A 22,313-nucleotide genomic window follows, 5' to 3' on the forward strand; every position below is an offset into this window, starting at 1 on the left:
TAAGAAATCTTCAGAGGAATGGAAAGTTCTGTTACTTTTCTGTGTTTGTTATGGCATCCTCATCCTAGTTCTTACATAGCAGGTAACCTGGAACATTTTATGTCCCCACCCCACTCCACAGTAACCTTAATATTCAGCTTTTATTTTCATGCAGTTTCTTCCAGTGTGGTATGCCTACAACTTTTTTAAAATGTGCTTCTTGCACAGCCCACATGCCCAGGCCCGGGCAGTTGCCTCTTGCCAAGCAGACTGCCAAAGTGCTGAACTTCTCCTTATTGAGGCAATAATAGTTTCTCCTTTTTCTCTCCTATCTTAGTGTCTTCTTAAGCCTTTGCTGCTTGGTCAGATTTGGTTCCAATTAGTGAGAAGCTAATTTAGAGAGGAGTATCTCACAGATGGATGGGCAACATGGTTGTGAAAGTTCCATTTCTCTAGGAAACCAAGCAAAAAATCTGCTAAGCTGGTTGCAAGTTGGTTCAACTATTTATCAAAATGCTGCAAGGTCACTGAGCAGCCTTTCATGGATCGCTCCAGAAGTTGGAACGAAAATATGAGCAGGTAAACTGGGGCTGGGAAAGAAAAAGGAGTCAGTGAAATATTTTGCATTAGCACTACAGTGATACTTTCGACGTGTTTGAATGTGGCAAAGGCAGTGGGGTCGGTGTTGGCAGACGTGGTACATGCAGAACCAGGAGGTGTGGCAGACCTCTCTGGTTTGCAAGGCAGGAGTTAAACCACGTTGTGCCTGGAGAGTTCTGCTTGCAGGATGTGGAGAATGGTGGAGGGAAAGCTTGATTTCCAAACAAACAGGAAAATGCCACAGTAGGGTGGTGTTCCCCACGAGCTGGGGCTCAGCAGCTCAGATGTGTCTTTCATGGAATAGGAAAAAAGTAAATTCAAACAGGATTTGTCTAGGTATTGCACACTGGAGGAGGATGCAGCGTGCATATTGGAGACATGTGGGAGATGGAGAAGACCATGAGGAGAGCAGTGTAGCATCAAAAATATCTGAATCTGTTACCAATTTTTCCTCTTAATAATGAGTGCCACTCACACATCTCCATACAGCAGTCAAATTCCCATGTCCAAAGAAGTGTCCACATTTTAAAAGTGGTTTCCAGAGCATAAGTTATTGAGCTCAAAAAGCCTCCGAGTGACTTATCTCAGGCCAAGAACCAGAAAATAACTTCCCCAAACCTGCCAACTCCTAGCGCCTTGCAGCGTAACTCCGAGGCAAGGTCCCAGCTCATGAGAAGCAGAGTAACACTCTTGAAAGCTGTGGCCGGATCTAAGCAGCCTGGCAGCATTTCTTCTTGACAGCCCAAAATTCACTCGAGGTGTCTCTTTCCGTAGCCACATTAGAGAGTGGCTGAGTCAGACACGAGGCTTCCTCGCTAGCTCTGGGAACTGCAGGAGGGTGTCATTCTTCTGTGTCTGGTTCCATGTGTTGAAGATTATTACAGTTCAGCAAAAATGTGTTTCATTAAACTTAAAATCAGGCATATGAAACTCTCATTTAAATAAGAAGTGATTGAGAGTTGTAACTTCCACTTAAAGTGCATCTCCCATCATTTATTTTTTATACTATGCCACAGTCACTGTTTAAATTATTAAAAGCAAGAAGTAAAAAGCTTCTCAGGAGATAGAAATGGATTAGATTAAAATTAATCTGACATAATCCTTTCTCTAAAACTGCTGATTCAGTTTGTGCACGAGTTTATCAACATATTTGAGGATAAGGGATTAAGGATAAATTCTTCCCTAATTTGGGAATGCTTTGGCTTTATATTTCTGACAGCACAGAGAACATGCAGTGCTGTTTTAATTGAGAAATTTATGAAATTACAAATATTTCCAGTAACACAAATTCCAAGCTCATTTTAGCTTTACGCTAATTTAAGCACCTGAGTCGGTGTATGTGATCTGCCTCATTTCAGCAGGGATGGGTTTCCTGAACAAGAGTTGCAAAACAGGGCCGCAGTCAAGAACAGACTTTGGCATTGGCATTCAGATCCAAATTTTCGACCGGCATACGTCATTTATCACCTTCGGTGTCGGCACCGCTGCAAGCTTCCTACCAACCACCTACCATTTTAAGATCGTGCCCCAGCTGGGCTGTCACAGACAGGCAGTGAGGTAGGTCTTCTGGGGTTTGTAAACACATGCTGCCCTCCCAGAGAACTAGAAGGGAAGAGGCTCAACTCTCCAGTAAAGACCTTGGAAATACCGAAATAATAAGGAACATGACATTAATGGATTTTTTATTTATCAGTGACAGCTCGTGACATCTTTAAAAAGAAATCATCTGTGAGCTAGTCATGTGGTTTATTCCCCTGTTCAGTTGCAGTTGCCACTAAATGAGGATTGAAATGGTATTGAAAGGGGGTAGAGCTGGCACGGGCTGGCTAAAGATGAGTGAAATCTGTCGTCTGACAGAATTCAGTCAATAGGCATTTATCGAAAGTTGTAACATCTTGTGATCTCGTTATAAAATAAATTAGAGATCTGAGTCTAGCTCCCAGGCTCTGCTAACCATGTTGCAACCACCCTTACCCTCCAAACCCAGCTTTAGCTGGCCTCTTCGGACAAAGCTCTCGGAAGCAGCCAGGGAGGCTGATCTACTTTCAGCTCCCTTGAGATGGTCATAGCAGAAAGTGTGTTGTTGACACAAACACAGCATTGATGTATCTCCACTTTTGCAATCAAATTTGGGTTTCCAGATCCCTGAATGCACATACTGCTTCGTTTAAGTCAATAGTGCTGGCTGCATGAGCACTCTTTCCTATGGAGGTGATATTTTGTTGTTGGGAAATAAACGGGGGTATTGTTTTTGGTATTTTCTGTCACCTGATACATATAGAATGTCTAAATGTGCAACCATGATGTTTTCAGCTGGTAGATATCAAAATGCTGTTTATCTGTCAAATATGTGAAGAGAAAGTTTTTTCCGCTGTGTACTACAGGCAAGTGCCACAGCATCCCGTAGCGGTGCCTGTCCATGCAGAGATCTCCCCTAAAGGACATACCACCCGCACTGCTTGGCCAGATATTTCAGCCCTGGAGTTGATCATAATATTAATTCACTGCAGTAAGAAAATTCTCTGCAACCAACTTTCTTTTTTTAAAGGTTTGATCTAATCTCTTCTAGCTACAGTAAGAGGCTGATCAAAGGTAGTGAAAGCTGGTATTAAAGGATTAGCTAGGTCACATTGAAATATGTTTTAAAACAAGCCCAGGGACCTTTAGCTTTACTGAAGCAAGTGCACAAAAAAGAGATTTTTACGCTAACTCTCTCTGACTTTAAACAGAAAACAAACGGACAGATTAAATCTGTGAGTCATTCTTTAAGGTGGTAAGTGTAGCACTTTACGTAGAACAAGCCTGGAAAATACAAGCAACGATTGAATCTTGCACAGCAAAAATACAGTGCAGAATTAAAAGTCAGTGTAGGCATCGTTTATGCATGTGCCCAGCTTACAGTGTATTTATGCTCATTTGATGTTTGCCCATAAGCAATTAGCAGCTTCAGTCCAGCCCCCTTTATCTTTTTTTCTGGCCAATCTCTCCTCTCTCCTTTCCATTTACTACTGACAGCATCTGCCACGGAGCTACTTTATCTCTGGCTGTGAGGTGAAGATGAGTGTTTCTTTGGAAGGATGTTGATGCCACTCTGTGGACCATATCAAGCTATTGTTCTTTTAAGTGGAATTCCCTCATTGAAATCAACTTACAAACAGAGACTGCATCATACAGATCTATACATTGCTCAGTGGGAAACGCTGTGAAATCATCTAGGCTTGAATTGGTGTCACAGGAGAGCAAGCACACGTCTCCTGGCTTCCAGAAGTATGGTGTTGCGTGATTAGTAGGGGTAAAGGTTGCAGCGAATATATAGTTATTTACCCACTTGTGAGTGCTTTCTGCATTGTTGCTCTTTTTTAAGGTTAGCTTGATGTAGTTACATGGCACGTTACATTGCATGCTCGGCAAGATTTTCCTGAAATCTTAATTTCACCGTAAATCAGCTGTGACAACTAACCGTGGGTACTCCTTTATGCCGGGGGTGGTGGTGTTTCATTCCAGGATTGCCCATCTGATAATTTCCCAGGAAGTTTCCTTAGCAGAAATAAGCTTTCAATTCATAATTCTCTTTTTCAATGGATCAGTATCTCTCTTGGCAGGCCCAGCAACCCAACTTTTCAAGTGTCCGGAGCGTCATCGTTGGTTGGTGCAGTTCAAGGTTACATTTCTGTTGGTAAGGGGTATGGCTGGGGGGACTGACGCTTCCCACAGATCCTGGTCCAAGAGCAGCTGGGTCACTGCTGGGTTGAGCCTAATGCCAAAAATTTTAAGTTTAAACCAGAGGTGCATGAAACTAAGTGGCAGCAAATCTAATCCTGGGCAAAGTTCACCAGTTTCAGTAAACACTGAATGTGGTTCTCCAAAGATATTAAAAGCCCTCATGACAAATACAGATTGGGTTGGTTTGTGGGTTTTCTTTTGTCGTGGTTTAACCCCAACCAGCAACTAAGCACCACGCAGCCGCTCACTCACTCCCCCCCCCACCCAGTGGGATGGGGGAGAAAATCGGGAAAAGAAGCAAAACCCACGGGTTGAGATAAGAACAGTTTAATAGAACAGAAAAGAAGAAACAAATAATGATAATGATAACACTAATAAAATGACAACAGCAATAATGAAAGGATTGGAATGTACAAATGATGCGCAGTGCAATTACTCACCACCCACCGACCGGCACCCAGCTAGTCCCTGAGCGGCGATTCCCCGCCCCCACTTCCCAGTTCCTATACTAGATGGGACGTCCCATGGTATGGAATACCCTGTTGGCCAGTTTGGGTCAGGTGCCCTGGCTGTGTCCTGTGCCAACTTCTTGTGCCCCTCCAGCTTTCTCGCTGAAAAATCCTTGACTTTAGTCTAAACACTACTTAGCAACAACTGAAAACATCAGTGTTGTCAACATTCTTCACATACTGAACTCAAAACATAGCACTGTACCAGCTACTAGGAAGACAGTTAACTCTATCCCAGCTGAAACTAGGACACTTTTCAGGCAAGACCAGGCTGAGCTGTAAATTTCTATAGGACAGTTTACGAAGTTTGTCAGACAGAAAAAATGCATAGTTTCTTCCAAAACCTGCCAGCCTGCATGCTAGATCGGTGGAGGTGCGCGAGTGTGGGTGTCTGCTGCCCATCAGATGTTTTTGAAATAGGTTTGTGTATTTAACTCTAGTAAATACAGCAGCACGGGACTCCATCTCATAACATTTTCTATTCGGTCATAGATAAAGGCTGCTGTTAATTTTTCTCCCTGAGGGAACTTCACAAGTTAAAATTTCGTCAAAATCCCCAACGGCATGGTGCAGTAGTCACTAATGTTCCCGGTGCCATGGCAGCCAGTGTAGCCAGCTATCGACTGGGGCTGGAAGCTGTTTGCAAGAGATAAGCCTGGTCAATTGTGTACAGCCATCAAATATTTAACTATTTTAGAGATACAGAAAAATGGAGATGTGGCAGATACAGGTGATTATTGATTAGGCTTCAGGTAATGAAGACCTCTCACCTTTTTAATTACCCATACGTGAAGCTCTACATACTGGGCGAGTGTGGAGTCGATGGGCTAGGAAGCAACCACAGCCGTGCATGAATTGCAAATTGCTGTGAGGATGAGTCTGACATAGAACTTGGCTGATTTGTACATTTTCCTCATTCTTACACACTTCTGACTCATTAATGTACATGCCCTGTACATGTGTATCCAGCTTTTCTGTTACCATAAAGCAGCACTAACAAACACATGGGCGCAGTTACATTTACAAGAATAATTATGTCCCCCCAAGTAGAAAGGGGCCACTTGCCATTACTGTTAGTGCATGGTCAGGAGATGCCAGCAACGCAGCCTGTGGTACAGTCCCATTTCCCCACTGGTGTGTGTTGCACCCTGTTAGACTGTATCAGAAGTTGTATGCTGTCGTCATTGGAGGTTTGTAAGAAAAAGTTTGAAAAACCTCAGAGATATCATAGTTATCATGCATCGGGTTGGAGAGATGATCTCTCAAAGTCTGTTCGTTGCCTTCCACGTTTTCATGTCTTTATGATGATTCCCATCATCATCGCCGTACCGCTGCTGACAACAGTGACTTGTGGCTCTTTCACGGTGTTCCAAGTCAAATTCTGCAAACCGATGCACTGCTTTTAGCAAAGATGAAAGGCACATGCTTTTTTCCTGTCCCACCTGGCAAGGACAGCATGTTTCTTTGTGTGCAAGCAGTTGACCGGCTGGCTGCTGACTAACTGCATTGTCGGGTTTGGCACAGATGAAGATTCATCCAAAAATGTATTGTTAACTTTAGATTAATCTATTATTATTCATCATTCTTCGCACTCAAGGCACAGAAGCTGTGGTGTGATGTAGCTGGGTGGCCCTGTGTGATGCAGAGCACGGAGTCAAGGGGCGAATTACCGAATGGTGTTTGCATCCAGGTTGATTCCTTTAAATTATTTTACAATTATTTAAGGAGAGAAGATAAAAAATTGATCCAATGTGCTAGCAGGGCAATGAAATGGTCTGTAGCCCCACAAAAAAAATACGTACCGTGCATAATTCATGTAGCTTTACTACTAAAATAAAATAAAACTGTGAAGAGAAAAATGGTCAAAAACTCCAGAAACTGCAGTGCAGTTGCCAGCAGATGACTGGTATGGGTGGAGGGGAGCCTCAGGGGTTTGGGTAGGGGTTTGGGTTGCATCAGGGATTCGTCTTTCCTTGATAATCCTCCTTCCTCTTCCCCAGTGCACTCTCAGACAGTGTGTTGTGGTGCATCGAGCCTCCTTTCCAGCTCATGTTACGTTATTCATGGGGCTACAGATGTTGATTGCTTAATCACATTGCAGTGAAATTTGAAATTATGAATGTCGTCTACAAGCAGTCAGCAAAATTTAGTAAGCAAGATAAGAATACAGAATGAATTCACAGGACACTCATCAGATAATCAGTTACGCTTTATCATTGCCCAAACTTACTGTAACCATCAAAACACCGTTAGTACCACTTAAGAGAAATTTGAACACCAAGGAATGCAAGCAATCAGAGCAAAAAAAGAGAAGTCTACAAATTATCCACCAAAAATCTGTCTTTTATGAAGTTTATACAACATTGCTATTGACAGAGACATTACCCACTCAAGTCCATCACAGGGTGCAGTCACGGAGCTGTACAAAGGTGGTATTAACGGGGCGTTAGCTGTGTGTGCCAGGGTTTGTACTGCAGTTGTGTTCTGCCAGGGTAAAGTCTTGCACCAGGCTTTATCACAGGCAGCTGAAGCTACACATGGCCAGGTTCTTCCCTCACTCTATTCAGGGCAACTTTATCCTATATCTGTATAAGTGAAAATTTGTCTTGGCCAGACTTGGATATGACTTTGCGATGTGAATGGCTTTTAAGAACTAGATTGGGGGTTGTGTGTGAATATGGGGTATGGTTGGGGTTTTGTGTGGCAAAATGTTGTTATAATATCTGAATATATAAACAACAGGTGTGAATGTTTGGCACTTTCTAGCCTGAAGTGCAGCAAATGCCAGAAGGTGAAGAAGGGCTGGGCTCATGCGTGCATCAGCTTCTCCAGTGGAAACCCAGATTGCGGCAGGCACAGACGGTAATGCACACAGAGCCAAGAAACATGTGTCTGTACTAAATCATATAAAAGCAAAATGCTAGATTTACTTCCTCACTACCATCGGTTGCACTGCAATAGTTGAGGGAATAGCTTCACTCCAGGAAAAAGTTCACGTGACTTCGCTATTGCCGTCGGCTGTATCTGGAAGGGCCCCATATATGACAGGGAAAGCAGAGGTATGGAGTAAAATGCACAGCAAAACTTTAGCACTTCCTGTACTTAAGATTAAATTGCATTTGAAAAAATAAAAAAGGAATCATAATTTTACAGAACTGCATGATCAAGGAAAGTGCAAACCTAACTCATGGAACTGTATTACTGTATTTGCTGTATCTGGGTTTAAATTGTTGTTTGTAACATACCGGGATGAGCCTCACCTTTTACTTCAAAATGTCTCAAAATTATGTACTGCTCTTCCAAAATGCTGTACTACTGCAATTATAGTTTGGGTTGCTTGGGACTGTTATGAAGGGAAGATTTTCTTATTTTCACATTTGTTTCTTGCCATGCGTAATAAACCTAATTTTTATGCATCAAGATTTACAGGAAATGCTGCAAATCTTTTGTTTCACACTGGATAATAGTTCCTGCCTGTCCAACTTGAGAGTGACATAGTAGGTGATAACATAGAAATTATAGGAATCATTAAAGATTGGATTAATCTCTGTAACTTTCAGTAAAGCCTATAAAAAAATAATAGTGTATTGTACCACAATGTTCTTATTAAAAATGATAAATGATCCCCATTTTTAGGCTAATACTAATTTCAAAATTTCATTCTTCTATTCAGCTTTATGGTTACCATAATCTAGATGTTTTAATAGCTTTTCCCATAATAGCTACAGAGACCTTTTTAAGTGGCAGCCCTGACTTTATGGAAGAGACTTTAAAAAAAAAAAAAAAATCAAGAAAAGAGTTTCTTGTACTGAAAGGCAAAGACAAGGCAAAGACAAAATAGTATGCATGTGACAAGACAGAAGACCAGAGAACATTATTTTGGCAAACCATATTGTCTAATTATAATAATTACTCATAGCAGAATTTCTGTTCAGCTTTCAGTAACCTTTTTTCACCACTTGCTATCATTTAGAGAAAGTTTAAAATCTACAGTGTCTTTAGCTTTGTTTCTTGTCTTGAGCAGAGAGTATTCTGGGAGCAGCACAGGAGAGACTCAGACTTTAACAGAGTTTATCATCGAATGCTATAGAAAAATGACGAGATCTGAATGTGATCAGGAAAAGCAGACCCAGGAGGTCTGTGTGCCTTGCCGAGGAAAAAACAAAACAAAACCAAACCCAAAACAAACAAAAAAAAACCCCAGACAAAACCCATGCAGCAAGGCAAAGTGATGCAACTTCTACTCCTTTGCGTCTCCCATTTTCCCCAGGGTGAGTGAAGGTGCTGGGTTCTGCAGCAGCACCCCAGAAATGCAGCTGCCCTCCACCCCTGCAGTGTGGCACAGGGCTGCCGGGTTTCTCTGCTGGTGCCCTGGCAAGCAGCTCAGAACATTTCTTCTTGGGGGTGGGGGGAAAGAGGTTGTCTGCACTCTGGTAATAAAATTGAAAAGGCATATCTTAAACGTCCTAAATCTATATTCAAGTGGCTTGAATAATTTATTTCCTTTTTAATTGCTGAAGTTGATGGCAACTGCTGGCTGCTCTAAATTTTGTTAAACCATGATATTTAGCCATGCAATAGTGGCAGAGGACTTGGGTTCTATTTTTAAATACTATTGATATTTGTGTGGGATACAGGGTATGTGTTTGTCGTTAATACACTTGATCTGAAACACAGAGGTAGCCTGAGCATCAGGGTTTGCTGTACTGCATGGAATGAGCAACTGGTGTGAGATAGTCTCTGAAAAGGATAAAAAGAATGAAGAAAAAGGCTTCTGGCTTCTTTTTTGGTGTTGCTGCCACACACGTTTAAGTAAACCAACTCTGCAAATAGCAACTTGAATAAAAGGCTGTCGGTGGAGCTTTGAATCAAGACTGTTCCTGCCTGGTGTTGCACAGATGAATGTTTGAGGTGTATAGCCTGCCTGCCCCGTACTGCGTATCATGTTCTCCTGCCGATCACTAGCCCAGAGACATAAATATTAATGGTAAGTGTACTGTGTTATTTCTGCGTGATTGAGCTTCTCCTGAAAGCCTCTGCTGCAGTGGCAGAGGAGGGAGCGTGGAGAAGAGGTTAATGGTCTGCCGGTGTGCAGTGGGCTTTCCTGCCACATGTCTGATCTGGGAGTTATTCGCGGCTCTGCATGTTTGTGCCCATTGCTTCCACCATCCATCTTGGCCAAAGTCAAATCGAGCTTCTGCTAACATGCCTGTTACTTCCACTGCTCTTCACAAGCCCAAATTTTCCATGGGTTCCTTTGTAGTAGGTGAGTGATGTTAACTAATTTAGGACACTCTTCCTCATCTCTGTTGTCTTTGCTCTGGACCAGTAGAGCAAATACCTAGCAACTTATGACCCTGTGCACAGAAACCTGCATTCTCTTCGCAAAAAGAAATCCACTTTCCTCCTTCTAGCATGTGCCAATGGTGGTAGTGTGGGTATTCCAGGTATCCAAGTGTGCGTGATCCGTTGGCATAGATTTGTGTAGATGAAAAAGGCTCTTGATGTAGTCAGTAGTGCAAGAAAAGTTTTGGGGTTGAATGTCTTCCATCTGGTGATGGCTTGAGCCAGGGTACGTAGACCATCTGTACCAAAAACGTGCAAGTAACTTCTCCATCCTCCTGTCCTTGCTGATGATAATCATTACAGAAGTGAAGATTTGCCACCCAAAAATCTTCATCTCATTCTGGTCTGTCATGGAAATTCAGGGCATCAGGGCAGTGAAGAAAAGTACGGTATCAAAGTACAACATAGGTCTTTGCAGTGGATAACCAGGCAGGTGCTCTGCTGCTGGCAGTGGGATTGCAGCTAGTGGAGTTTCTGCTTGTCTTTAAAAGCAGCAAATATGGGTCAGAAATCTTCAGATAATATTCTGAATGTGAATACTTGAATGTGCTTTAAAGGGGAGATTAAAAGCGTTGTAAATTAGGCAAAATTACATGAAAAGGGCCCAGAATTAGAAAGGGGAAGTTTGTAGTAAATTCCTCGAGGATGTAGAGTCTAATGTGTAATTAGAGAACCACGAATTGCCTGTTACTGCTCGTTCTTTGTACTGAAAGACTCCGTGTCTGTAGCTTCGGTAAACGTTTCAATCACATGCAGTCACCAGGAGCCACCTCGGGCTGTATTTTAAGTGTCTGTTTACACAGTTGTTACAAATTGCCTATGGGATGTGAACTGTCTATCACTTCCAGAGCAATTAGTATGTGAAACCTTATCAAAAGAAATCCGTCAAGTTTGAAAAGCCATAAATATTGCACTAGGATCTCTAAGGAAATCAAAGTGAGTTTGATACAGTATTTATTTACATGTTGCTACACAAGCAAATGCACTTACAGATGCTCCAGTCTGCGTTATTCCCTGTGCTCTATATTCCATTAGTCCCATGTTATTTGAGCGAGAGAGAGATAGAGTCTTATCCAGTTGTTTTAAATATTATATAGCAATAATGGACTGCTCCTAATATCTAATTCTGTGTAATTCAGGCAGTTGTATTTTTCTGGACAATGATTTGTTGTAATGAAAGGAAGGCAGAGGTGTAACATCAGACCTTCATTATGTTCCTCAGTTTTATGTAGTGAAATTAATAGAGTTTGAAGATGGCTTTTGGGGAGATTTTGATGTTTTGCGCTGTAGAAATAGGTCTCCCTTAGTTCCCCCTGCGTTGGGTTCCTCTGTGTGGAGGAATCCCAGATTATCACCATTTGGTGCTGTCTTTGATCAGACCTCTTTACTACTACGCAACTTTACATTTGCCTTCTGCTCTCCTGTGACCTGCTTACCCAGGGTTTCCAACCTGGCACTCAGCTCAAATGACACAAATATTCAAGACTTTTAACTAAGGCAGAGGCTAGGAAAAGCTGCTACAACGATTAGAAGATTGGAAAGCCTGTCTTGAAAATGAAGGCAGAAGGGCTCTTGATGGCTCTCACCAGTGAAGAGGCAAGAACTCTTTAAGCTAAAGGCATCATTAGCCCAGAAGTACATAGCTATAGACTAGTAATGAAAATATTTAACCTGGAAATTAGAGGGTTCTTAGCAATTAAAGTAATACCAGCTTACAACAGAAAAGCAGGAGCCAAAAACCTTGCTGCTTCTAGGGTATATTTATGCATGGGACTACGTAACCTCCTGGGGAAGGATAGGATGGGACAGGGATTGTTGATCCAGAAGGACCATCCCAGTCCTGTGTTTTTCTGAGGAATGTGGTCAATTCACCATTCCACAGTCAATGCAAAATGTTGTCGTATTGCAGAGCTTGGGGGGCTTTGGTGGAAACCTGCTGTGTGAAGATTCACTCAAATTTAAATGCCTCTGTGTATTCCAGGGCAGTGATGTTTATTTACCTATTGCTGGATGCTTCTGGAGGAACAAGATAATTGTTCACCAAGAGTAAATTAAAAAAAACCTTAACTACTTGCAGAAAATAATAAGCCAGCTGAGAAGTGGTACCTTGTTTGCTCTGAGTATCCTCTTGACATCAGCATGAGGTTACTTATAATTAGATGCACATGTGTAAATATGATGATTAGATATTCCCACATAAACATAATTATCATATCTTCCTAAAAGTCTAAGCAGGCATTTTATAATCCTGTTCTTAAAAATAAATAAATAAAAGCCAACAATCTGCATTCAGCCTCTTATATATGTAAACAGTGGAACATGAGGGCAGAATATATTTTCCAAAGTACCTAATGGTAGTTGAGGTCAATTACAGTTATGACTCATTAGAGTATTAAACTAAGAATACGCTTTTTAGTATAATTAGTGTTCCCTTAGAAAACTACAGCAATCTTGTATTCACTTTAATTCTTCAAGCATTTTCAGGGTGTTTGGGCATTAGTCTTAGGCAAATATAATAGGGTTATGTTGCATTAACCTCATTTACAAACTCTGCAACCACTTGCGGCATCTCTCTCACTTATTTTTTTATTGCTCAAATAACTTCCAAAGATGCCTTATAAAACATGGAGTACTGTCTAATTAGTCATATAGAAGATTACAGCTGCTTAATTTAGTGTTCAGTGTTTTGCTGATTCAGAAATTCCAAAGGAATAAAACATACAGTGTGTGATAACACAGCTCGGCAGATCCTCCTCCAAACTGTCTATTTAAAGGAAAAAAAAATAAGAAAGACAAAAGGAGAGTCATGAGTCAGGCTGAAGTGTTCATGACAAAAAGGTGAGATTCTTGTAAAATGCATTATATTCTGGATTGGAAGAACTTGAAGGAGCCACAAGAATATTAGATCTGTGTGCAGGCTCAGAAGTGTCACAGTGGGAGGTCATACTTGTAGCCATAAAGATGAGAACTTGCAAAATGTTAGCCATTTTATCATTTCATGGGCTGTAATACATCCAATTTCCCTAACCAAAGGGGGCAGGGAGAAAATAGTTTTCGGGGCTCCAGCTCTGACTTGGGATGGAGCCCAGCATCACACTGTGGCCCGTGAGGATGTGCATCCTGTCACTAACGCTGGTGGTACCTTGTGCTTCCAGAGCTCACCTACGCGTGGATCTTCAACGAATACCCGACCTTCGTACACCAGGACAATCGCCGCTTCGTTTCGCAAGAGACTGGGAATTTGTACATTGCAAAGGTAGAAGCTTCGGACGTGGGCAACTACACATGCGTGGTGACGAACACGGTGACCAACAGCAGGGTCCTGGGTCCCCCCACCCCGCTCATCCTCAGGAACGATGGTAGGACTCACAGGAGGGGAATTGGGGGCTGGGGTTGGAGAGTTTGTTTTGTTTTCTTTGACTAGCTGTCACCCAGAAGTTAAGAAATGGCCTGAAGTATTTATATCAGAGTAAAGGGAGAGATTTTCCCCTTCACAGAGATTCAGTGAGGCTGGAGACCTCTGCTCTAGCTGTGGTTGAAAGTCATAGACAGCAGTGGGGTTTATGATGCTGTGGCCAAGGTTGCTCTTCCCACCACTGGAACAACTCTAAGTATCAGGCAATAATTATAAAAGAAAAACCTGGTGACGCTTGGCCAAAGACAGGAAATAAAATAGATTTCAGAGTTTGGATATACTAGTTCTGCTCATTTTATGCAGCTCAAAAGTGAACAAAAGCACTTTGTTGTTTCGGTAACTATTAGCTTGGCCTGTATTTCCCAGCAGAATTAGTGCTATTTTTAGTAGTCTGTGGAATAATACAAAAAAGCAAGAAGAAACCAAAAGAGGATTTCTAAATTTATACAGACAATTGATTTGTATCGTCGTCATTTTTAAGTAGATAAGAAAAATAAATTTGCATGTTAATTTGCAATTAAAATTAATTAAAATTTGTCTGTTTAAGGGATAACAGTTAGGCTGTTTGTTCCAGAAATAGAAATGCATTGTTAGAAACTTCTTCTAGAAGAAGATCCGTTGTCACCTAGTGGTATTTGACAAAATTTCCTTGCTTGTAAAGTACAGGCTCGTTGCTGCCAGCCTCCTGCCCATAGCTGTCCCCTTCACATTAACGTGGTTCCTGCAGACGGGGAGTTTGGAAACATTGTCGGTAACAAGAAAGCGTCGTGGTTAGGCTGGGAGGGGTGAAGACAGCTCCTTTTCCGGGTCTGTGCCAGATCTGCTCTCCATTACAGGGCAGGCTGCTTTTCTATAAACATAGTGGCAGTAAATCTGTCCCTCTGAGTCCAGAGTAAGTCATCTAATGTATGAAAGATAAAGAGGAATATTTAAATTTGTCTCATACTAACATTTTCAGTGTTGAAAAAGAAATATTTTTAAGTATTACATTAACAGGACTTTTATGCAAACCTCACCTAGCTGAAAGTGCTTCCATTTATCACAATCAAGCTCGATGTCTGCTTCTGTTCTGAGATGGGGCTGATGCTGGGATGATTGCTAGGCAGCCTGATTGTAAAGTGCCTCGCCAAGGGCTTTACCCCAGTGCATCGCTCCTCTGTGCACTCCGCTTTATTTACAGGGACCGATTGCCTTCCTGAGGTAATTCACAAGAATGTTCTCCGATTCCTTTGAAGTGCACTCTGCTGTTTATTAAAGATATGAAACTTTAATTGAACCTCTGAGGGGCTGGGGAATACATTCCTGAGTTAAACTAGAAAGGTGCTGTTGTATCTGTAGAGCCAAAGATGGCTTTACTGAAAGCCAAACATGGGCTAAATATGTATTTTAAAATAGTATGCACTAGTATTACAGGCAAGCTTCATTTTAAAAATCAGCAGGTCTCAATTTTTCATGGCACATAGAGTATCTCTATAAAATCCGATATAACACGCTATCACACTTGAAAAGAGAAATTATGTATGTTGCTTCAGAAGTGTGAACAACAGAAGAGAGTAAAATGTGAGGCACATTGTATTTCCACTGGCAAATGCGTCTTGCTTATCTTTTGTATCCATATCTGACGTGTCCAGTATATCTTAATATATATGACATGCTTTTTTCCTTACAACACTTTATCATTAAATTAGTAGGCTTGGAGGCTAGCTCATCAACAATTAATGTTTCAGTTCCATTTAATTTCAATTAGTGAGTTAAGTGGGAAAAAATTCATAATGTACCTCTCCCAGCTGATTTACATGTACTGAGCTGCTCCTCTGGCTGCTGCCTGGGCGGGCAGCAAGGTGCCGTGTCTGCAGGGGCTCTGGTGCAGCTCGGGAGAAGGGCTGGGGGTCCCCTGCCCCCCCCCAGCAGCTCCTGAGTTATGGAGGAGTTGATGCTGCTCTGAGGCCCTTCAGCCCTGGGCTGGAGGGCTGGTGTTCCAGCTGGGACAGTCTGACCTCCTCCAGTGCACCCTTCATAAAAGTGTCTGTTGCTAGAAGTTTCTAAGCTATTGCCTGGGTGGCTTCGTATTGAAATACTTTCTGTGAATCCCCCCAAAAATCCAGGTACTTTACAACCATCTCCTTGTGAAATTCTGTTTTTCTCACACATCAGTTATTTTTAAATGCAAAACATTTTTGCTGTCATGCAGAATTAATTATGGGTCCCTGTAGTTGATACATAGCCCCGTTACTTTGAAAGAAATAAATGGTGGAAGAAGACACTATGCAAGAGGAATACTGGTCACGTCGAACTAAGAATAGCGCCTATATTTGGTTTTTTAATTATTTCACACCAAGTTGAAGAGAGAAAAAGAGAAGACTCTTTCCTTTTGTGCTGATGATAATCTCTCGCTCAAAAGCTTTAAAAATTCCCAATTCTGGAGCTGTAGGAAGAAAACAGAGTTCAGATGCTCACAGTTTGGCTGACCCTGTGCTGTTCGATATCAAGAATTTCAACTGTTTTAACAGATACATGTATGACTTACGTGGTGGGCATTCTTACCATTGCCAATGCTCAGACTGCTCCTTGGACAGATGAACAGTCCTCATTCACCCAGAGCAGCTCACTGCTGCAGGGCTGGGTGTGCAGGACGGCATATGCTGGGCTGAAATCTCGCCCGTGAGAACCCCGAGGTTTCTTTTCACATTTCTTCTCCAATTTATGGCAGTAATTTTCCTAGACTCAGTTGTGAATCATTTAGGCTTTTTACGTTGAATACCTGCCATCTTTGTCATGGTTATTTTGCTTGAATGTAATCATCCTGGAAAAACAACTTTTCAGCATGTTTTTTTTAAAGCGCTGCTTGCTTTACAATGCCGGGCTTTTGAGCTGTAATCTGTAAAAGGAAAAGATATGGGTGTAGGGGATGAAATCAGATCCTGTAGGCAGATTGCTTTCCCCACCTGTGCCTTTTGTCCTTCTCTTTTGCTTGTTTTCAGCTGCGAAGCTCCGGAATTATAGATCTCCTGATGTTGTTTGCAGCGGCTTTTTGTAACCACTGGTACATGCTCTTGTTGACAGAACTCTGGTTCCTTCCCTGTTGGTGTGCTGTGGAAGCAGAAGGTGCCTCTTACCCCATTAGTTATCCTCAGACAGCTTTTCCTCCTTGGAGAGATAAATATCATAGAGGGTTAGGGGATGGTGGTAGGAACAGACCGTGCCGAGGCAGCTGTCACGGTCAGTGTGAGCTCAAACTCTCTGCTTCTATGGACAGAGGTTATCTGATGATGATAAATACAGTGTACAAAGTACAGCATGTGCTGGGAAGAGGACGTTTTTCCTCTGGCCTTCTTAATTCCCTCCCACAAATGCATGCAGTCACCCCCTGTTTAAATACTTTTATGTAGCTGTATGGATTTGTGACGGTGAGGATGCTTGCAGTGCAGGTGGATGAAAGACCTAAATACAGTATCATGTAAGTGTAGCAGTCCCTGAAATGGCACATTTACAGTTTGGGACCTGTCCTCCTGAAATGTGCACCTATATTCCAGCACAGGTCTTGAGGAATGACAAGCAGCTCTCCCTTTCACATCATGTAAGTGCTAGTGTATAAAAGGAAAAAATAAAAGATATTACAGTTTTCTAGATTTCCCAAGGTATTGAGGTTGGGTTTCGGCTTGGGGTTCTGCAGGAATGCGAGTTAGTCCTGACCATACCAATTGGCACCAGTTGTGGAGAAAGGTCTCTCTGAGCTATTTTCATGGTAGGAAATCAAATAACGAGCTAAATATATATGGCACCAAAGGCTGAGAATGATCCTAAAGCCTGAAGTAAGGCGTCCGCTAGTATTGTAGCACTTACTGCAGCTCAGACAGAAAAAGGGTTTACATTTGAATGGCTCTTTCCCAAACAAGATTCTGGCAGTTCACGGTGGGATATGGACTGGAAGAGAGGGAGGAAACAGAACAAACCTGCAACACTGTCTCCTCCATTTAATAAACCAGTGTCCATGGTCTGGCTGCCCCTGGCTGCCGTGTCCCTGTCAAGGCCACGGTTTCCGCACCATTATCCCGGGAAGGGCCATGGGTACCCGGGGATGCCATCCCCACCGCCGTGGCAGCATGTTTGGGACCCTCTGGGCCATCCCGACCCTGCAGCAAACACCAGCCAAAGCCTGTTAGGAACACCCAGGTGTTCACAGCCACTGCTCTTGCAGTATTTTACTTCTTCTCTTTAAAATGCACTTCGGATTTTTTACATCAGAATTAAAACAGTAATATAGTAGGAAAGAACTGAAATAGTCCTGGAATAAAATTACCATCAGTGGCAGCTGTATGGGCCAATTAAACTTTAACATTTCACAGGTGTTGTCAGGAAATGCATATCATCTCCTCAGACAAATTAGCTTGCTTCTGAATTCCTGGGACTTTCATCCAAAAGCAAGTTTTTCAAGCCTTGAAATTGGAAGAAAAATACGAAAGCCTCTGAAATGCAAACATGTAGAGCATCTGATGTGCCATGACACTGGAAACGTTCTCCAAGCTACAAACCTCGTGCCTATTTTAGTCTTTTATTTTCTTCCCTGTCCCTTCCACCTGCACAGCTAAGTCAGATGTTAAATCACCCAGGAACAGCAGGAAAAATAAGGACTGTCTGCATGGAAATGGTCTTGCATTCGGGATAGAGGTATCTCAACTGCACTGATGTTTCTCCTGTAAAGCTGAGAAGGCAGGACTCAGAGCGTACCCTATATGTATGTGTGTCTGTGTAGGTAGGTTGTAATTGCATTGGGAGCCTTGTGATTTTTCCAGGTACGAGTCCTGATTTTTAAGTGGTTAGAGTTTGCAGTAACACTGGTAAAATAGCTGCCCTCACAGTCAGTCGTAAGAGGCAGTAGCGGTTGCCAGAGCCAATGTCCTACAGCCCCAGGTAGCCTTCCCATCCTGGTCTGGGGTTTTGTCACCCCTGGGATTAGGGCTCTCCAGTCACAGCCCGAGGCAAAGAAACAGGAACAATAAAAGGAACAAGTGAAGAGAAGGCAAAAAAAGCCATTTTTCCTCCTTCCCATTCCTGTCTCCTGCTCTGTCAGGTGAATAACATATTAATAATACATTCTGCCTTAATTTCCTAAATAGCCCGTTAGTGTCACACTATACTTTACAGCCTGCTTTGCCTAAGGGGACCGAGTTCGTGCCTCAGCAATGGAGGAGGTGCAGAAGAAGGAGCCATTCTCATGGATTTTGCTTGTTGAGGACTACTGGTTTGTAGCTGGCCTGTCGGTGGGCAGGCAGCTCCTCAGGCCAGCTCCCTTTATCCCATGTTATTTGGCCGCCGTGTCATCTCCCACCCTCCAGCTCGCTGCCAATGGAGCCTGCAGAGTCGTTTTGGTGGGAGCTGCATCCCCTCTGCTCGCGTGCCAGGGCTGTCGGGGGTGGCTGGTGGCACAGGCACCGAGGAGCTCTTCAGCCATCTCGAAGAGGGTGATGGAGACCATAATTTCTCCAGCATTGGAAAGCCAGCATCTTCCCAAGTGAGGCAGCTGCCTGAATCCGGTCAGGCTTTCGTGGGATGCGTAGCCTCAAAAGCACTTCCTCTGCCAAATTTGTGGTCTTCATTGCAGAACGTGGAAATAGTCTTCTGGGAAAAGATCTCAGTAAGTTCTAATACCAGCAAAACAATGCTGCTGCTCCCAAACGTTCACAGCCAGCCTTGCCCTCGGACACCACTGGGCAGTAGCTGTTCTTGGCTCGGCTGAAGCTCGCCCAGCAGACGTTTAGCACGGAGTCTGGAGAAATTCAGGCAAGATTGCAAAGATTTGGCAAGTCACAATCGGGAGAAGAGAGGGGATCTTCCATGATGTTAACTGTAACAGACGCTTCCAGCCCTTCAGGGCTGCAGTGTTAACATGCAGAGGGCTAATGAGTAGCGTGCCCCCTAATTCTTGTTTGTATAGTATGTAAATGCTGGAGCGCTGACACAGACTCACGGGTTTCCTGCTATATGTGCTGGCCAGGACATGACTATGGAGGGAGTATTCGTATTTTTAATAAATGCATTTAATTTTGATGACTGATGTTGTGCAGCAGCTACTCTTTATATAATGTGGCAGCAATGCTTATTTGCAATTAGTGGTTTGGAAAAAAGATGTTGTAACTTGCTATTGCACCAGAACAGGTAATATATAGGTCAGCAAGTAAAGGTAGACTTGATGTAAGCCTCATACTGAGCATTTTCAGCTTTAAAACTGTTAACTGTGAAAAAGTAAAGAAAAAAAGGCTTTTCTTGCATCCTCTTTGCAAAGCAGGGGCAGAGGAAGCAGCACTGCCATCACAGGCCACCGTAAGCAGCCCTGAATTACCTGAATATCTCTGCAAACTCATTCTATTTCATTTCGGTGTTACTCGTGCTATCTCATTTCTGTATTTGTGCATACTGGTGGTATTCATCTGGTCTGATCCAGTACCGTTCCCGCCTCACAGCCCGCACGTTCCTCGCCTGCCCCGTGCTTGGCCAACATCCAGGAAGCACCATGCAGTTAAAATTTAAACTGCAATCATCAATTAGCTGATAATCACTATTGGTGAAATTATACGTGCCGGTTTTAAGACAGTACAGTGACTAGAAATGTAGCCATTTATCATGAATATAATGGCCTTTTTATGTGCACAAATTTTTAAACACAATTTCATAAAGAGGCTGCTATGATACATGATTTACTGGGGCAGTAAAAATAAAGAAATTACCCGAAGAGTATATGATCTCTGCGCATCTAAATCCTTGAAGTTAATAGAAGCCTTGATTAGCTCCAGTGCTTTTAAAACTTTTTCTAATGGCTATTTGTTCCACATTTCATTTTCTAGAAGGTGGTGAACCTCCCTTGTTATTGCTTTCCTTATTTCACAAGGTACCTGCAAAAATCCTGAATATTCAAAAGCAAAAAGCAACAGAGCCATAAAGAAATTTTAATCTTTGGCAGATGGTGTGGAGCGCTGGTTCAGATTTTCCTCTGGCAGTAAATGGGAAAAGAGCCCACACTACACGGCTGTTAGAAACAGGCCATGTTTAAAATGAATGGATTAATTGGGCAAGTAATGATGTATAGAACAGCTCTGTGCTAGCACGGGAACACTTGTGAATTTATTGCAAAAATTCAACCAAGCCTTAGCATCTATTTTATGTTCACAGGGGTGATGGGAGAGTATGAGCCGAAAATAGAAGTGCAGTTCCCAGAAACAGTTCCATCTGCAAAAGGAACAACGGTGAAACTGGAGTGCTTTGCCTTGGGGAAGTAAGTTTAGATCCTTTATTATTATTATTGCTTCAGCTTCTCACTTTCATAGTGCTGTATTGCAGAGTTTGCTGGATTTCCTAATCATTCACTTTCCTCAGCAGGAGTTACTTATTGCAAGCATTCATAGCAGACAAAGGACTTGGGGAGCAGGGGCTTTGCTCACCAAAAATACGAACTCCCAAGGAAGAGAGAAGATGTAACTTATTTTGTAAAGATGTGTTTGTGCATCTCCTATTTTGAGGTCTCATGCAACACTTAAAACACATCCCTTGTTTCTAGAGTAAACACTGGCAACACTTCCAAAATCAAAATGTGGGACTGGTAGGAAAATGGATGTATTGTCACAGCAGAACCCCAAATTCAACTTTGTCAAAAAAGCATTTTAATAATACAGAGTCTCATGCTTTTAAGACTATGTGAGTGATACACCATTGGTATACATGTGTATATTTATATTATATATAAGCCACCCATAATAAAACTGCTCCAGATCCTGTGCCAGAGTCTTCAGACTGACCATGTCTTCATCATCCTCAAACCTGAAACAGTGTTAAGTTGATCAAATGAGAGCTTATCAGAACAAGACCCATAGCTTTTTCTGCAAGTCTTATTTTGCTTTAATTTTCCTATTTAGCCCAGTTCCTACGATTAGCTGGAGGAGAGCGGATGGGAAACAGATACCCAGAAAAGCCAGGAGACACAGATCAAGTGGACTTCTTGAAATCCCAAATTTTCAGCAAGAAGATGCTGGACTCTATGAGTGTGTAGCTGAAAATGTGAGAGGGAAAAACGTGGCACGAGGACAACTGACATTTTATGGTAAGCAGACTGCCTGCTTTCAGGGAGTTTTATTGTATCAAGTGCAATATGCAGTAAATATTTTGTGAGAAAGTAATTTTGGGGGATATTTTTAAAATTACTTTCTTTTACAAACAGCACATCTCAAAAAGGGTGTAATTTGAAATAAAACCTGTCTGAATGGTGCATATTAATTGAGAATCAGAGCAGTTGGAGCAAAAGCGCATTGCTGGAAGGACATTGGCATGGTAACATGCAGAAAACACTTGTGAACGCCTCATTTGCCTTCTTGTGGCTGTGAAGGTAAAGCAGGTATTCTGGTAGAGCATTGTCGTGGTTACAACTTGGGATATATTACCTATGTGTTGCCCCAGCTTGTGTTAATAAATGTTAATGGCTTATAATCAGTTAAGGACTGCTTTCAAGACGGATCACTGGTTGCACAGCCTGGAAAGTTGGGATTTAACCATGTCGGAGCCAGCAGACTCCTCTTCAACCAAAGACGTCCTACACCTGCTCTTCTTACACTGGAATCAGAGCCATTGATCCGGTCACAATAAAAATGTAAAATTTCAGCTTCATAGGCCTTCTGTGTTAAGTAGAAGATGCGTTAGTACCTCTAATCCTGATACAAGTGGCTGCCTGTCCCCACATTTCTGCTGGAAACAGA

The 22,313-nt window shown here is 42.4% G+C and overlaps 1 protein-coding gene and 1 long non-coding RNA gene across 9 annotated transcripts in view; one reads left to right on the plus strand and one right to left on the minus strand.

The window, feature by feature from the left end:
• Positions 1–22,313, plus strand: part of CNTN4 (contactin 4) — a 349,563-nt gene that overhangs the window by 250,415 nt on the left and 76,835 nt on the right. For all 7 annotated transcript variants that reach the window (XM_029995893.2, XM_029995899.2, XM_029995894.1 and 4 more), the window contains 3 exons: positions 13,313–13,516; positions 20,740–20,842; positions 21,480–21,664. In XM_029995893.2, coding sequence (XP_029851753.1) covers positions 13,313–13,516; positions 20,740–20,842; positions 21,480–21,664 — 492 coding nt within the window. The remainder of the gene's footprint in view (positions 1–13,312; positions 13,517–20,739; positions 20,843–21,479; positions 21,665–22,313) is intronic.
• On the minus strand, positions 13,851–20,732 carry LOC115333235. 2 transcript variants are annotated; one of them, XR_003920722.1, is made up of 4 exons: positions 16,689–20,732; positions 16,117–16,450; positions 14,589–14,816; positions 13,851–14,473 (listed from the first exon to the last, which is right to left on the minus strand). It is a non-coding gene; the product is annotated as an uncharacterized LOC115333235 (long non-coding RNA). The 2 variants fall into 2 exon arrangements; XR_003920721.1 differs by having other exon boundaries at positions 14,589–15,997.

This window comes from Aquila chrysaetos, chromosome 20, assembly GCF_900496995.4.
Source record: "Aquila chrysaetos chrysaetos chromosome 20, bAquChr1.4, whole genome shotgun sequence".
Lineage (NCBI taxonomy): Eukaryota > Metazoa > Chordata > Aves > Accipitriformes > Accipitridae > Aquila > Aquila chrysaetos.